Consider the following 17,315-nt stretch of genomic DNA (forward strand, 5'->3'; position numbering starts at 1 on the left):
TGTGCTCTCAGCTAGTTCAGTCATCTTGCAGGGTGACTCGGCTACGGTCATCAGCTGGATCCAGAGAGGTTTGAGAGTTGTTGATGCTGACCATCCCTTGATTCACGATATCTGAATAATGATGAGGGATGGAGGGGTTGTCCAGGCAAAGCATGTGTTTAGAGAAGCCAATGGGGCTGCGGATTGGGTGGCCACGTATGTGGCTAATCATGCCAGTAACATCATGTGGACGGGGGATGGAGAGCTGCCTTGGAAGCTCTGTGATATTTTGTTTTTCTATTTTATTGGGCGTATCTGTACTCGTATTGTATGAATCATTCGATTTAGCTAAAAAAAAAAGAAGAAGAAAAGAAGAAGAAAGTAAGAGAAGCGTCGAGCCAGGCTGGTCAGGCGCAGACCTAACTTTGGTTTGGGTAAAAAAAAAAAAAAAGCTTAAAACTGGCCCAGTCCGGTACAGGTGGAAGTTATTTCGAACCGGGCCTCTCAATTCAGGGTACCAACATTCAGGCCGACTCTAAGGCCTCAACATGTGCCCAAGTTCGGTTTGTTTCAAACAGTATTCTAACGGCTTGGGCCGGCTCGGCCCATCGACATCCCTATCACCGACTTGGCTCGCGACGTTCTCCCGGGTGCGTTCGGTGAACTAAACCCCGTGGCCACCCCACGCGGTATAAAAACCCTAAAACCCCTCCGCGACTTCGCTCCGCAATTCTCCGGGCGAAAACCTCCACTCCTCCCCTCATCCCGACCACGACGAGATCCGGAGATCTCGAAACCGGGATCTCCGTGTTCTTGGGCCCTCTCGTTAGGATTTCTGGATGGAAGCCATCGTGGATCAGGACCAGAAATGGCTTATCGACTGCTTGACGGCGACGCTGGACACCAACCGCGAGGTCCGATCCTTCGCCGAGGCCTCGTTGCAACAAGCTTCATTACAAGCAGGTAGGCTTCACTCTCGATCTTTTCCTTCTTGTTTCGCTCGTATGTCTTCTTAGCTTCTATACTTCAAGCTTCCTTCAATCAAGAAACCTTGAATTTCTTGATTCTCTGATCAAGAAAAGTTCAAATTCCTAATATTTCCCGGAAGGCACGATTCTTGATTATTTTTCAAGAACCTCTTCGTGATTATGTCCAAGAATCCTTTTCTTCTTGTTTTGCTCATATGTCCGTCAAGATTCCTCCAACATCAAATACTTTCCTGATTATCTGATCAAGAAAACTTCGAAATTCCAATGCTATAATTACTCGCCCCCCACTTAGATTGTTTTTTCCTGATTATATTGCTGGTAATTTACAAGAACCCTCCTGGTATTTCTTTTTCTCTGGCAATTTCGTCTTTTTTTTTGGCAAAAAATGTGCCGTGCTCACGGCCAGGTTGTGAGGTTCTAATGTCATCTTGGTTCTTGTTTTCCCGGAACACAAGATTATTGATACCTTAGTCAATGGCTGGTTGTTTTTTTTTTTCGACTTGTTTTCTTGATTGGCTTGGACCATCCAAGTCTGCGGTTTTCTTTGTGCTGTTGGATGGCAAGCGTTGATTAGCTGGTATTCTTTTGTTAATTCTCGGTTCCTGTTTTCCAAACTTTTGAACCACGTGTATTCGTGTCTGTTCTTCCTTATATTTGCTCCATGACAAGTGTTGCTTTGTCCCTTTGTTGGCTACATTGTTTTCAAATTTTCTTTGTCTCCTTATGTGCTCGAAAGTCCCAAACTCATACAATGTGCTATATTATATTTTTGGTTTCCTTGAAGGATTTGGAGCTGCGCTTGCCAAGATCACTGTGAACAAGAAAATTCCATTTGGATTACGTCAGATATCCTGGTCTTTGAAGTACATAGAGATTATATATGCATACTGATACATGCATGCACATACATCTCATCCTCTTATTCCGTTAAGAATTCTGCAGAGCTTGGACTAACACATTGTTTTTGATGTGCTGTGCTAAGAAAGCCAGGTTTGCAGTATTCATGTGTAGTGCTACAGACCGGGCATACCGAACTGTACCCATACTGAAATGATACTTGGTACAGGGGGCATACCAAGTGTCGATACGCTGAACCGCCCCCAGTACTAGGCATATTGATACTGTACAAACATGTTAGCAGTGAACATACCTTGCAAACCTTGTAAGAAAGAATTGTTCATTGTGAGACTTAACATTCGCTACCTGGCAGCTGTCTTGCTAAAGCAGTTCATAAAACAGCATTGGCAGGAAGATGAAGAGACTTTCATACATCCTGTTGTTTCGGCTGCAGAAAAGGTCTGTTTTCAGTTCCTTCTGTTTTTATGATATATATTATACCAATTCAAGGGGCTGAGCATTTGGAAATGTGCTTTAATGTTAAAATATCTTTGAAAAAGTTTGACCCCATGATGATCATATGATGATCAATGCCATTTTGTTTTTTTGTAGAACTTCTTGACACTATGGATTTGGCATTGCTACTTTATGTAGTTCTCTGCATGTGGTCACTGCTTTGCTGAAGCTTTTACTACTGCTTTCAGTTTCATGAGAAACAAATGCTTCGGGCTATATATCAGCTCATTTGCAAATATTATTGGCATTAATTTCCATATATCATCAGATGATCTCTTTCTAAATTATAAAAAATATCAGGGAGTTATACGTCAACTTCTGCTTCCCTCATTGGATGACTCTCATGGGAAAATTCGCACTGCTGTTGGCATGGCAGTGGTATCGATTGCACAATGTGATTGGCCAGAGGATTGGCCTGAATTATTGCCTTTTCTCCTGAAGTTGATAAGTGACCAGAGCAACATCAGTGGAGGTAAATTCTCAAAATTTCATCAGGTCCATAGTTGGAATAGCTGTAAACAATAGTAAATCATCGTGAAATGCACAGTATAATGTATGTTGGTCTTCTTGAGTTGAATCTTATGGATCTTTAATAAAGAAACATCTATCTATTATATTTTTTGTTTTTTTAAAATTTTGATTATGGCTATTTTACTGTTTTTTATCATTCTTCTTTGCAGTTCGTGGAGCTTTAAGATGTTTAGCTCTTCTCTCTGGTGATTTGGATGATAGTTTGGTTCCGAGATTAGTCCCCACTCTTTTCCCATACTTGAATACAATTTTATCATCCCCTCATGTGAGTTTCTGTGGCATTTTTTTAAAAAAATAACCATGCTAATCATCTGAGTGAACTGGCTTCATACACTTCTTTTTCTTGTTTGTTATTTGTGATGAAGCATGAAATTGGCTGCCAACATATTAAAATTGCATTATTATTTGCTTTACTTCATTGCATGATTTTCTATTTTTTATTAGCAGCTGTATGAAAAATCTCTGCGTGCAAAAGCTCTTTCAATAATCCACTCCTGCATTTCTGTCCTGGGGTCAATGAGTGGTGTATACAAGGTAGTCTGCTTTTCCTTTCTTTCTTGTTTGTGTATTATGAATGTTTTTGCATGTGTTCCTATAAAGTGACTCAAATTTTGCTGGTGCAGTCAGAAACTATTGCATTGATTATGCCAATGCTTAGTTCATTGATGGAGCAGTTCTCCATCATTCTACAACCTCCAGTGCGGTCTGAAGATCCTGATGACTGGAGCATTAGAATGGAGGTAGCTGCATCTTTTGATCTATTGAGACTCAAATCATTGCTCAAATGAAAATTGGCTGCTATGTGGTGATCAGGCTCTGTTTAATCATTCCTCAAAACAGGGAGAAAGAAAACTGTCTGATATGTATTCTTCCTGTATCATCAGGTGCTCAAATGTTTACTCCAGTTTGTTCAGAACTTTCCAAGCCTCACTGAAGCACAATTTTCTGGCAAGTATATCTTTTTTTCCTTTTTTTTATTCTGTAGGTTCCATGTTTTCTTATCTGGAAAATTGACATCTGGTTTTGGTCCAGTCATTGTTGCACCTTTGTGGCAGACATTTGTTTCTTCTCTAGAAGTATATCAGTTATCTTCAATCCAAGGTAGTGAGGATTCCCATTCTGGGAGATATGACTCTGATGGTGTTGAACAAAGTCTTGAATCATTTGTCCTTCAGGTATTAGTATCCTTTGGGGAACAAGTTCTTATTTTATCATCCAGATAACTCTTATTAAGACAAGTACCTGTTTGAGTTTTGAAGCAAAACTTACAGAAATGATGAGTCAAATAGTTATGTAGGACGTTAACTAAACAATCAATTTTTGTGATGATTCCTTTGCATGTTCATCTTTTTGCCTTTGTTAATTGAGAAAAATAGCCTGCTCTTCTCTTAATAAGAGCAATGAGTCGATCTAACTTTGAGTTTTTCCCTGAACCTCAATTTGACAGTTTCAGGTGATTTCTTTTGATGCTCAAAACTAACACTCAAAACTAATTGTTGCAATTTTGTTTCGTGATCTAGTCCTAGTATATCAAGGTCTTTATTTGCCATTGATACAATTAATGGGTTTATTTTGATGCTCTTCTCCATCATGTTCCTGGATTGTAAAATATTTTTCTGTGCAACAAAAGTGAGTTATATCACTTCTTTTGCTAACAAATTTTGGGCAAAATCAGTATCCAGGCATTGTCAATATAGGCAAAAGTTGTTACCTTAGGAATGCTGCTTGACAAATTCTTCTGCTCCATCTTTCTTTGAAATGTGATCATCATAATATCTTTGAGTCCCGAAATCGATTGTTCTCCAAACTCCTACTTCAGTCCATGCTTTTAGCTTCTGGGTTCAATGATTGTGGGTCATAGTGTGAAAATAATAGCATTATGGTATCTTTTGTAAGTATTCCTGTGAACTCGCAATTTCCTACCAAACAGACTTTCAAATTTATTCATGTTAAAACAGGATAAAGTCGCATAAAAAAAGAATATAGAGCAATAAAACAACTTTATTCAGGTTTTCCTTGTTTACAAAATATAAACATGGCCAATGGTTTTCTTGCACAATATAAAATATAACCTGTTCATGATTTAAGCTGCTGGGACTCAAGCTTTTGCCAGCTAAAGTATCGACAAATGACTTTATTGCAGTTTTGTTAAGCATATTACTTTTTTTAATTTGTTTTTTTAATTAAATCAAAAAATAGTGAACCACTGAATATTGCTCACTGTAGATAGAAAGTGATACTAATCTTATTCCTACATTATACATAGGGTGCATGGTTTTGATTCTTTTGAAATCCATTGCCACGAGTTTTGATAAGATTTTTTATTGACATGTAATAGATAAATAATATTGCGACTGTTGAGATGTTTAACTTATTTGTTTAAACGTTGTTCTTATTTTATATTTGGTTAAGTTACTTTGCATTATTGAATCTGTTAGCAGCTTGTCTTTTTATCAATTAAAGTTTTAAATTTCTGAAATGAATTTAAGTTAATAGCACTAAGAGAAACAAAGTTCAGCATATGCTTCGAGTTTCTCAGTGATTATAATATGCGCGCGCGCGCACACGTTTCTATTTCATTTATATTCATTCTTGTATATTTAGTCTTATCCTATTTATTTGATATTCAGTCTTCAAAAAAAAGTTAGAATCTAGGCCAAATCAATGAGTTTCCTTTGTTTTGTTTGTGTATGTGAACTCATGACAATTTCATTATTTGTTTTTAAGGTTTATTGAAGATATTAATGTATATACTTGTTGCAACATGAAGTATTCTCTGTTACTTCTATTTTAAATTTTAAAAATTCCTTAAGAACTTTATGATTCATCACTGACATGTTGTCGTTAATCCTAGTTATTCGAATTTTTGTTAACCATGGTGGGAACCTCTAGATTGGCAAAGGTACATTGCTCGAATGCTTTGTATAGTCGGGTTTGTTCTTTGCATGTCCATATAATGAAATAATGTTTTGGGGATTGCTTGTTGTAGGTCATCAGGATGAACATCAAAGAGCTGGTGTATTACACTATAGCTTTTCTGCAGATGACTGAAGAACAAGTATGGTGGTTTTCTTTTTGCTTAATTTGCTTGATTGTGTCATGTTGTATAAGATGCATCTTTAAATGATTGAGTCAAAAAATATTGGGTTGCACATGATCAAGATTTTCTAGATTTATTAAACTAGGTTTTGTGGATTTGTCGGACTTGTTAACATGTGTCCAGTCATTCAATCTTTGACAGGCAACCTCAAAAATATCTTAATTATTAATCAGCAGACTTTAGTTTTTTCTCCTTAGATAATGAAGGTTGGATACATTCATACATGCATACACACACACACACATGAACCCATGCTTCAATAGAGTTGCTGGAAGGCTGTTTGCTTGTTTTATTCATGTAAAACAAGTGTGGATAGAATAGCCATAAATGCTTAGTTATGATGGCATAGGTAGATTCAAATCTAAATGGAGGCAAAGCTCTGTCTAATCCTTAGTTTTAGGATCTTGTTGGTCGCCCATCTGGCACGTTTTAGGAATTGGTTGCTAGTGCATAAAAGCCATGTATAAGACTAGCATGTAATGGCTTGTGGCAGGGTCTATTTGGGGGAACAAGAGGTTGGTTTAGAGCATGGTGGCAACTTCCATCCAATGTCTGTATAGGTCAGTGTGGTTAGTTGTTAAGACGTCCTAGAGTCAACTTTTATGAGTTGAGGCATATGAAAGCAAGCAAAAGCTATAAAAGTCAAAGGTTGTTTGAGAATAGAAAAATAATTGATGTTCATCGAGGAATAGTGCATACTAGACGAGGATCACCGAATCGGTACTGGGTGCCATACTGGTCGGCGTTCGGTACGGTTCGGTACCGATTCGGACTAAACCGGTTCAGCACGCTGGTTCATGCACCAACATGCCCTAATTTTTTTTGAAAAGTTTTCTCTTTTTTCGATTTTTTTCTATAAATTTAAGTCTAATTTGATTTTTTTTTTTTTTTTTATGTTTCTATGATTCCGGTTTAAACTAGATGGCGCATTTTATTGCTTTGAAATGATACAAATCATAAAATGAACAACATAAAATATCTCCAAATCAAGATATAATCAATTACATACTTTTAAAGTCCAACAAACATACATAATGATATCTAAAATCAGGTCGAGTGGCGATGCCTCTCGTAGATATCCGGATCATCAGCATAATCAGGAAACACATCAACCCTCCCCTCTGACCAAGCGACATTGTAGTTTTGTATGTTCATCCCATGAGGAACGCACGCCGGATTATAAGCACTCTCGGATCTTTCGCTGGAGTTCTGGCTCTGAGAGGTGTCCTTTTGCTGATAGTACGACTGTGGAGGGGCCCATCTGAATATTTCGGCAGCAAAATTCGACCCATGAGATATTCCGGGCTACATAGGATAGTAGCCACCGGAAAATACCTCAGACACACCATATCCTTATCCGTATTCGTAAGGGTCATAGGCTGCTTGTGGCTGCAGATAATGATATAGTATAAGACTTGAAACATGATACATCTATGGATTCTACTCCACATGCAAGGTCATCTACAGCTACATCGTGTCCTCCTAAATGACCTCGAGGAGCCCGTCTTCTATATGCAATCGTAACCTCGCGGGCTCTGCCAGATCGTCCACCGTGGTTTCGATCTTATATAGCTTGTGTAAATTGGAACTCACTGGTGCATCGAAGGCCATCTTGTGATTGTCTCATAAACAGTGGTCTTCTTCCCTCCACTCCTTCCATGGCCAACATATTCACGACCATCAGAACTGGCATCGCTGCTGCTCCAGGACTCCTCGACACTCTTCATTGGGGCTGCAGGTATTTTTTTTTGGTGTGCTGGGCAGCTGCCTTCTTACCCTTCGTGCTTATCTCTGCCTGGCTATGTCATCCTCTTGACCGAGTCGATCGAAAAGCGTAGTGGCCTCGTCTAACCATTTCTCGATCATATCTTTGAGAGGATGTCTCGAACAAGGAGTCATGTGGTGACTGGCTTTCCTATGGCTATTCAACTGTAGGAATGCATGGAATATTGTGCTCAGCCCATTGTCCTGTATCGATCCTTGTCTTGCTGGCTGCGAAGCTAGCCGGTCGTAGAGGCAATCTTGGCTCATCAAGCTCCGGCTCCTGCTGTTGGTCCATAAGCCATCCAATCATAGGATCATCGTCATCATCAATGAAAGAACTATAGATCGGATCTGTATACTTAAGCTCCATTTTCTCCTGAATGCACTTTAGCCTCAACCTCAGATTGCAGTGAACATATATATACAAGGTCGTTGAGGCACTTCTGTGTTAAACAGTTTCTCTGCTTAATGTGGATGAGGGGGAAGGTGGACCAGTTATGCTCACAGCCACTTGAGGAGACCATGTGAAAGAGGATCCGAATAGCTAGTCGCTTAAGATTTTTCGCGGACAGCCCAAAATAAATCCACCATTCAGCTGCAAAAATAGAAGAAAAATAGATATAAGATATTACCACATAGTAACCATCTAATGCCAGTTGAATGTCCTTCTGATGTGTAACATACCTGGATTCATAGTTGTCTGACTCATGACAGTTGCTTGCTGTCCAAAGTTGTTGCTGCCCTCTAAATAATTTGGTCTGTGAAAAAGAACTGTGTTGTACTGTGTTAATAATAGAAGATACCGGTTAACTTACATATGCCACTTAAGTTAACTTACCTCTTCTAGACATAGGGTCATGACTCATAACTTCTAAATCAAACTCCATCTTGTAAATGACATTACGCAGAGCTGCCAGAAGTTCGTCATTTATACCAATTCCAGCTACACTGTACTGGAACGGGGGGTTCAGATAGTATGCTGCACATAGAGAAGATCATCTTATTAAAATTATACCAGTACAGGAGCAGTCTAATTTTCAATGTTCTTGCTTATCTACTACATGCAAGTTTCTATCCATTTGGTAGTTCCACTGCCACTCAATGATGTTGATGTACTCCTGAACATGAGCTAGATCTGCCTTCATGATCTGAGCCTTTGCCTTCTTCATCATGTGATACAGGAAGGCCATCTGAGGGCACCTTTCGCTATCTACGACCCGAAGCACTTCATATAATGGTCTGATAGCCTTTACTATCACAGTGGTCCGCTGGCAGAATGTCTTCCTCGTTACCAAGTCTTCAATCCTGCTCCCTTCAGTGTCGTGCTAGACATATCTACTTTTCTGCCATTCGGGTCTGACAAACATATGATAGGGCTGCTTTCTTCTTAAGAAGGCTATCAAATGCAACGTAGTTGGTAGCAAACCGTGTGACTTCTAATCTCAAATCTCTTCCTCTGCAAACCTCCTCATCAGTGAAAAGATCCAAGCATGGTTCTAAATATACTTGGTGATAATTTGGGCTGTCTCCATTGTATGCTACACCCTACGGATCTTCGCAATGTCCATCAATATGAGGTCAATACAATGTGCCGCACATGGGGTACAAAAAATATGTGGCCGCCGCTCCATCAAGATCCCTTGGCGGCCTTATATTGTGATCCATTATTAATGAGGACCTGTACGGCTTTCTTTTCTCCTACCTGATCAATCACTCCCTCCATATGTTTGAGGATGTACGTGGAGTTGTGCACCTGATCAGAAGTATCAGCCGACTTGTGGAAGAAAGTCTTCGTATCACAGTATGTCAGAAAGTTGATGCTCCGTCTGGTAGGACCGGTCCAACCATCACACATCACAGTCAGTCCATATGTGGGCCACTTGCTCTTGTAGGAGGCAATCCATTTCTCTAGCTCCTCCTTATTGCTGTCAAGAAGCTCACCGTAGATGTCTTTTGGGCTCGAAGAATCTACACTGGGATTGGCAGCCTGTATGGCGGAAATTACAGACATGTAGTACGTATTGTTTGTCATATTCGCTGGGATGTGGCTAAAGTGGAACCAGAATCCAATAGCTCGCTACATATCCTTCTTCTTATCCTTCTTCCGCATTAAGTCAACTCTCTGCTACTTCGAATCTCTGCTGAAGAAGGCATGCAGATCTAAATCATGGATTGCTACTTCTGGTGAAATCTCTCTGAATGACTTTTTTTGGCTACCAGAGTAGATGGTGGTAGAGTTGATTGACTTGTTTGAAGGTTTATGGGTACTTACAGACCTACTATAGATGTGCTAGGAAGGAAAATATAATGAATTGATATCTGATTGGGCTATTAGTTTACAAGCTTTGTTATATCAACACTGATAAGTTGTTTGTTTTGGTTTTGGAGATACTTGGTGCTATTGATTTGGAAGAAATGAAAGAAGGCCAATGAAAAGAGTTTATAAATAATTAAAACTTCGATTAATATCAATTTCCTTTTGTAACATATGCACTTGCTATTTAACACTGTATGTATTACATGGAATTATGGTATGAGCAGTATTGGTTCAACTTCATACTGATACTTTGTTGATACATACATGTGAAACTTTTAGTGCACAAATGCCTGATTTGTTCCGGCAAAAAATTATTATTTGTTTCATCACAATTGTAGGTGGTGGATGATAAATCTAAACCAATGACTATAGTACTTGCACCTTCAGCAAGCTCTCACCCATAGTTAAGATTTTAAAACTGAAGTTGCTATCACTAATTATCTCAAGTTAATTGAAACATCGAATCGGGCTAGTTAGTTTCATTATGTTGTTCTCTTGTTCTTCATTTCTAAGCATTCTCAGTGTAATAACCAACTTTTTCTTTTCTTTTTGTAGATACATACATGGTCGTTAGATGCTAACCAGTATGTTGCCGATGAGGATGATGCTACTTACAGTTGTCGTGTGTCAGGTACTAATTCTTTATCTCATGAGATTCTTAATAGGTTGCATGAAATATATTTGTCTTTCATTTGAACTTTATGAGGTCATGGCTTAAAATGAGATGACTTGTCATTCATTAGATGGTTGTATTCTTTGAGAATTTCAGAGAGCATAGTATTTATTTGTCCCCTTTATTTGAGTACATGCATACAAATCCATCTAGTCATGCAGTATATGTTAATATAATGTTGCCACATTGAATTGTTACTTTCTTTTATTCATGTCTAAATTTATCAATCTTGTTTTGTTTTATCTATGTATTCATGTGTATAGAACAGCTTTTCAGCTGATTGTTTGCTTGCTTAAAAGAATTTTATCAATCTTGATGAGTTTGCTTGTGGCCTTTCTTTCTATCTGAAATGTGAGGAGCATAAAAGGGCATCTCACCTTATTTGGTTTTTCCATATTCTCGACATGGGCCCTCTGTTTGATAGAGATAGTGGGATGCTTGTGGTAATTGCGAGTAACCTAAATAGGTCATGAACTTGCTATGTTATCATATGATGATTTTCTTTGATATACTACTGTTAATTAAATCAAATCAGAAGTTCTACTTTCTGTCTTACTAATTTGGTGAATAAACTTTGGAGTGTCTCATGCGAACATTTATCATTGTTTTAGATGTAATGGTTAATATATTGATGCTCATACGAGCTCAAAAGATTTTTGTGCCCTAGGTAAGCTGATTCTTGAATGTACTAGTGTTTCATACCTATCAGCTCTTGTATACGGCACCTTCTTTCCCTAGAATATGTAACAATTTGTGCATGGTAACCATGTTCATTGTCTTCCCTGGGCTTATGCTTGGTTGTACCTTGCCGTATGTTTTTTCTTTTTTACTTGATAGGGCAAAATAGAAACTGGCAGTAAAATCTTTCTCATTAAAATGAACTAGATGTTCTCGACTGTCTCCTGCATCTGTTATCATTCTTTTCTTTCAATTTTTTTTTGATATCTTTTAACTATCATTTCTTGAAGGCTCAATGGATTCTATTCTTTCATTGTTATCAGAGTTTGTCTTCATGTTTTTGACTAGCATGTTAATCTCATATTCTTATGGCTGTCTTTTATTAGTTCGATCAAAATTTGATGCATGCTATAAAGGACTTTTTATTTAGTCTCATATTGTCAAGTTGTATCATTGACACCAAATGGAGTCTTAGAACTGCATTATCTTGTGTCCCCATAGAAGTAGCTCTTGCCCCTTGCTGAACCAGTTGGATGAAGTGACATTTTGGCTTTTCTTTTTTGGCTCAATCCTAGCTGATCTCATATTTCAATGAGTTTGCCATGAGGAATTCGTGTGCCAGTCAAGTAAATTTGGTTGGATTTTAAAATTGGAGACTTTTAATCACAGATGCTGGAATCTTTTCTTGTCTTGCACATGATGATGTGTAGCTTCTTGATATTTACTTGCCTCATATATCACTGTAATGCCATTCTCCTCTGGAATTTATATGATTTTGTCAACTTTCTTTGAATTATTATATCGACTGTTTTCTTGTTATGCCCTTAATAATTAACCATATTTTCAGGCTCTCTCCTGCTGGAAGAGATAGTTAATGTTTTTGATGGAGAAGGAATTGATTCTATAATTGAGGCTTCTGAAAAACGTTTCAATGAGTCACGTCAAGCAAAAGTTGCTGGTTCTGCAGATTGGTGGAGAGTGAGTAAATGGAGCTTGCAGCTTTTTTTACATGATCCGGCGCTTCTTATTTTTCTGCTGGCTAGCTCTCTCTTTCCATGCATCTGACAAATATAGTCAGTTCCTTTCTGATCATGTGTTGAATTTTTAATGTTTTTTGAGCCAAAATTAATGACTCAGAGGGTTATATATTAACTTAAATTCTTTCAATGAAACAAATGCCTTTTTTTGACACTTGGGTAAAAAGATGGTGCTCTTGCCATCTGGCACATGTTAAAGTTATTCTTGCTTGAATTAAACTTTACCAATTTTTTTATTTTTCCTCGTGTAATGAACATATCTAGTAAATATCAACCGTTACTATTCCAACTTCCAAGGCTTGAACTAAGCATGCAAGTTGTTGATTTCCAAACAATGTATGTCTTGTAATGAACAACTAATCAAACAGTTAAAGGTTTTGGAAACTTTTTATGCTAATTGTTCGATGTTTTGAATTAGTTTTAGGTATCTGTTTATGAATATGTCATATATGTTTTCTGTTTGCTATTAATTTTTCACTAATGTTTGCATGGACATGGTTGGTGAGATTACTAATGATAGGCTTTATTGAATTCAGTTCGTTGTTGTTTAGATCCAATACTACTAAAGTTCTTTTTCTTTAATTGTAGTGATTTTGGTTATCATTATTTCATCCTAAGTGTCAGTAATCTACTTTGAGTGGGTCTGGACAATGAATGGGCTATTGTGTTGCATGCACCAAACTACATATATCCTTGATATGGATGAGAATATTTTCCTTTTCTAAATTGGACATAAAATTGAGTTATGCTCCTTTCCTGCCAACATATGATAGGTATTGTGTGATGCATGTGATTCACAATAATCTTTCTTCCATACTACATTATCAAGTTTCCCTTATGCCTTGCTCCAATAGGTACAACATCTTCTACCATTTGTCCACCACCAAGTCCTCTCCCTTATCCTACTTCTTTCACTTGTTCTATTGAGTCGCCTTATGATAGTTAAAAATGCCATTTGGCATGCATCACACAACGTCATATGTACTGTGGGAATGTCTTGCTTGCACACGGTGTGAGGACCTGTGTGAATGTGTATTTAGTTCTGCATTGATTGTGCGCTGGGAAGATCTTGGCACTTATATAGGGCCAATGAACCTAAACAATACCTTTTAGCTAGTTTTTTTGGATGAGGTTCTGGGTTGTTATACATGGCACATGGCATTGGCATAGTTCTAATTTTGTGCAAGTGCTTGGCGCTCAATGCTTTGCATGCAACTCTGGTAAGGCACACCATGATATGGTATATAAGATGCTAATTCTAGGTCGGCACACCACCAATGTGCAATACTGCAGTCTATTGTCCTTCATTCACTTTCGTTGCAATGATCATGAAATTTAAGGACTAAAACTTGATCCAATTAAAATCCTAACTTTCCAGTCAAGTCTAGGTTCAACGGATCCATGCTTCACCAAGTTCCTGATCAGATATGGATCCTGCATAAAGCTTTTCGGGTTTGAGACTCAAATCCTTTCATCAGCCAACCCAAATCTGATTTGGTTTTCCTACCTACATGTCATTTTTTGTGTCATTTTGAATAATAGTTGTGAGAGCTGTGATGTGAGCATTTAAAGTAGCCTATGCTTAACGGGCACTACAAATATGTTATTGGCCATAACAATGACATGAGGAATGCTAGGCAGCCTTGCCCAGGTCTCCCATGCCCTTGATTGGCTATTGCCAGCCTGGATAACACAATAATTGGAAGAACTGACCTTTGTGCTTTCTTAGAGGAGACCCAAACACATAAAAAACTGAATCCCAATTGTACCCTCCTATAACCACATCAAACCGGCAACTCTCTCTCTTTTTCTACTGACATCTTATCATGTCACTATCTCTTTACCCTCTTCTCTCTATCTTCTCTTCCCCATCCCTTTCCCCTCTCCCTTCTACTCCCTACCCTGCACTCTTTCCACCTCCCATCTCCTCTAATGCTCCACCATCTCTAATTGTAGAAAGCTAGTGGTTCCATGGGAGATGCAGTTTCTTTTCCTTCATTTGTCAAAGAGAAGGAAGGTTTATGCAGCCAGGCAACTGGTGCATTGCTAATGTCGAACTGCAGATGAGTCAAAAGTGCAATATACTACAATCTCTACTGCTGTAGGCTGTGAGTTCGGTCCCTTCTCGATAGCAGCAAGTTACAGGAGGCAATGGGACATGATCTCGAAGTGTTTCTTCAAACAATGGTTAGCAGCAACAGGAGTCAAGCGCAAATGTGCCTTGTAATCTCTGTAAGGTTGTGGTGTTTTCAATGTAGGTTTGCTTGTTGCATTTGAAATTTTGGCATTTATTTTAGTCTAGGATGTGACAACTGGTGCACTTCTTTGGACATTCCTGTCAGTTCTATTTTGTAGCTTTTATTTCATAGCCTCAAGGAAATAAGCCAGATAGTCTCTCCCTTCTTTCTCTATCCCCCCACACCCCCCAACCCCCCACACACACAAAAAAAAAAACTCCTAGGCTTCAAGTACCATATATTTATATTTTGTGAGCCTTATATAATTATTTTAGTGGTTTTGTGGAGCAAAAGTTGGACCTTAAGATGGGAATTAAAAACATTGAGAAGTGGATGTGGGGTCTTGAAAATGGGTGTTTTGGGTCTGTAGTAGAGACCAGAGAGGAAGGAGAGAGGGGTCTGCTGGAGATGCATGGGCTGAGCAGGTGTGGAGGGAGAAAGAAGGTTGATTCTCTTGGAAATATATAGGTCTGAATAGCAGGGAGGGGGAGAGAGAGAGAGCTGATCAGGGTTCCAGGGGTATAGTTTTAATAATCCCTCTTGATATTGGCTTCTCCGTTTTGCGATGGCATAGAAAAGTGACGTGAGACAGCCAGGCATGGCTCCCTAGCTTTCCTCTTATTACAATATATAGAATAATAGCAGCTTCTATTTGATGCTATCACTATTTATATATTTTTAAGAAATATCTATTGCATTTGGTGTTAAGTGGCTTCTTTTTCTATAGAGTAAGGGTAGTATTATTATTATTTTTTTGTTATAATCCACTACATATCAATATAGACTAATAACATTAGATATAATGCAGCAATTCAAAAGTTCCTCTTATCTTTAATTAATTTTTTAGCCAAAGAAAGGTTCATTGTGATGGCACAATGGCCCAAGATGTTTTCATGACATGGACATTTTATTGCCAACATGATTATGATTACGGCTCTGCAATCCAAAGACAAGCCGAACTTGGTTAATAAAACACACCGTAGTTATAAAATGTGAGGTAAGAAGACACTAGAGACTGTGTGACCCTTATTTATCTTGATCAGCTTGTTTGTACCAGCTAGCATTGATTTTCCACAAGTGCCCTGTTCGAATTTTGCAGATCACTATGATGGATGAATGTATGCCACTTTGAATGGGTTGCTGTGTGACCCTTACTCATCTTGATCAGTTTGTCTCTACCAGCTAACCTTGTATTTCCACAAGTGCCCTGTTTGAAATTTGGAGGTCGCTATGATGGATGAATGTATGCCACTTTGAATGGGTTGCTAAAACTAACTAGGGGCAATAAAATTCTTAGATTATTATAATGCCCATTATACTTTCTAGGAACCTTAATCACATTATAAATGTGTACTATCTTGCACATATATCTTTATGTTAATGTCTTGATCATTATTAACAATATTGCATGAAGGGTGTCACACATGCATGAAGCTCCTACTACCGTGGGCTCTGGGGAGGGATATATATACACAGCCAGCCTCTTATGTGAAGAGACTCTTTTCATGTTTCAAATCTATGACACCTAGATCATAATAGAGAAACCTTACCATTGCGCCAAGGCTCGTCCTCTGTCACCAATGCTGTATAATGATTAAAAATTTGACATTTTTTCCATTTGAAAATTTCCATTTATATCTAAAAAAATATATTTATTATTTATTTAAAATATATATATGTAGTATTTATTTACAAAAAATATTTTACTTATATGTATTATGTCCCAAAAACTATTATTTTGTTGTTTAAATCCACAATAACAGATTACTATTGGCATAATGCGGCGATAAAATAATTCAAAGAAAATTTCAGCCAGTAACACTTGTCTTGCAGTGTTAGAGCAATTTATGATGTTTTTATACTCTGCCGATGTGTCAAGCTAGACAGTGCTTCTCTTAATTAAATATAACTATAGTTAGTCTCACATCTCTGCATTCCTCCAGTAACCCTCCAACCAGTCCTTATTTTTCATTTTCTTTTTACATGTATGTACATGTGTTTGTATGTATGTAGATAATTAAGTTAGAATCCTATTGGTATGATATTCCAAATCCTTTAAGTGCAAAATTAGTGGTGAGTAATTGTTGAATATGATCTCTAACGTGGAAATTCTAACAAATTGAAACACACCGTTTGAAAATTTTTCACTTGTGCACCACATAGACTTACAAAAGGATGGTGTCAATAGGGTAGCATGCCAAAACCTTTGCTGGTCCGTCATGATTTAGACGTCTTGAAATAAGTACAAACCAAAAGTCATGTCTTTGGATGATTGTAAACCATAATAAAGTCAAATGTATCTTGTCATTTATGATAGGTACAAAATCTTTGGAGAGTATGTTTTCATTTCCATGTATTGTAAATCTTGTACATCTTGCTTCAAAGTGAGGACTTTCTTTTTAGATCGCCAAACATCAATTTTGCACTGATAGAATTCAGGTCAAATTTTATCACTACAATCTCTCTCTCTCTCTATGTATCTCTGTGTGTCTGTCTATCTATTTATTTGTATATATATGAGTTTGTTGACAAGTCCAAAATGAGTGACTGTGAGGACTAGTACTAGCTGGCGATGGCCTTGAAAATTTTCAGATATCCAACAATGTTGTATCATGGTCATATTTGGGTCTGCTAGAAGGACTAATACTAGCGAGGAG

The 17,315-nt window shown here is 37.9% G+C and overlaps 1 protein-coding gene across 2 annotated transcripts in view; it reads left to right on the forward strand.

Moving 5' to 3' along the window:
* Positions 1 to 675: 675 nt before the first annotated feature.
* LOC103701677 (importin-9) overlaps positions 676 to 17,315 on the forward strand; it is a 35,015-nt gene continuing 18,375 nt past the window's right edge. The window contains exons 1-13 of one of the 2 annotated variants that reach the window (XM_008783834.3): positions 676 to 942; positions 1,753 to 1,814; positions 2,172 to 2,264; positions 2,622 to 2,793; positions 3,002 to 3,117; positions 3,300 to 3,386; positions 3,476 to 3,592; positions 3,737 to 3,800; positions 3,885 to 4,027; positions 5,707 to 5,754; positions 5,842 to 5,910; positions 10,589 to 10,664; positions 12,232 to 12,362. In XM_008783834.3, coding sequence (XP_008782056.1) covers positions 819 to 942; positions 1,753 to 1,814; positions 2,172 to 2,264; positions 2,622 to 2,793; positions 3,002 to 3,117; positions 3,300 to 3,386; positions 3,476 to 3,592; positions 3,737 to 3,800; positions 3,885 to 4,027; positions 5,707 to 5,754; positions 5,842 to 5,910; positions 10,589 to 10,664; positions 12,232 to 12,362 — 1,302 coding nt within the window. In that variant the 5' untranslated portion in view covers positions 676 to 818. The remainder of the gene's footprint in view (positions 943 to 1,752; positions 1,815 to 2,171; positions 2,265 to 2,621; positions 2,794 to 3,001; positions 3,118 to 3,299; positions 3,387 to 3,475; positions 3,593 to 3,736; positions 3,801 to 3,884; positions 4,028 to 5,706; positions 5,755 to 5,841; positions 5,911 to 10,588; positions 10,665 to 12,231; positions 12,363 to 17,315) is intronic. The other variant, XM_026802453.2, reaches the window with a different exon arrangement.

Source organism: Phoenix dactylifera, chromosome 1, assembly GCF_009389715.1.
Source record: "Phoenix dactylifera cultivar Barhee BC4 chromosome 1, palm_55x_up_171113_PBpolish2nd_filt_p, whole genome shotgun sequence".
In the NCBI taxonomy this organism is placed as follows: domain Eukaryota; kingdom Viridiplantae; phylum Streptophyta; class Magnoliopsida; order Arecales; family Arecaceae; genus Phoenix; species Phoenix dactylifera.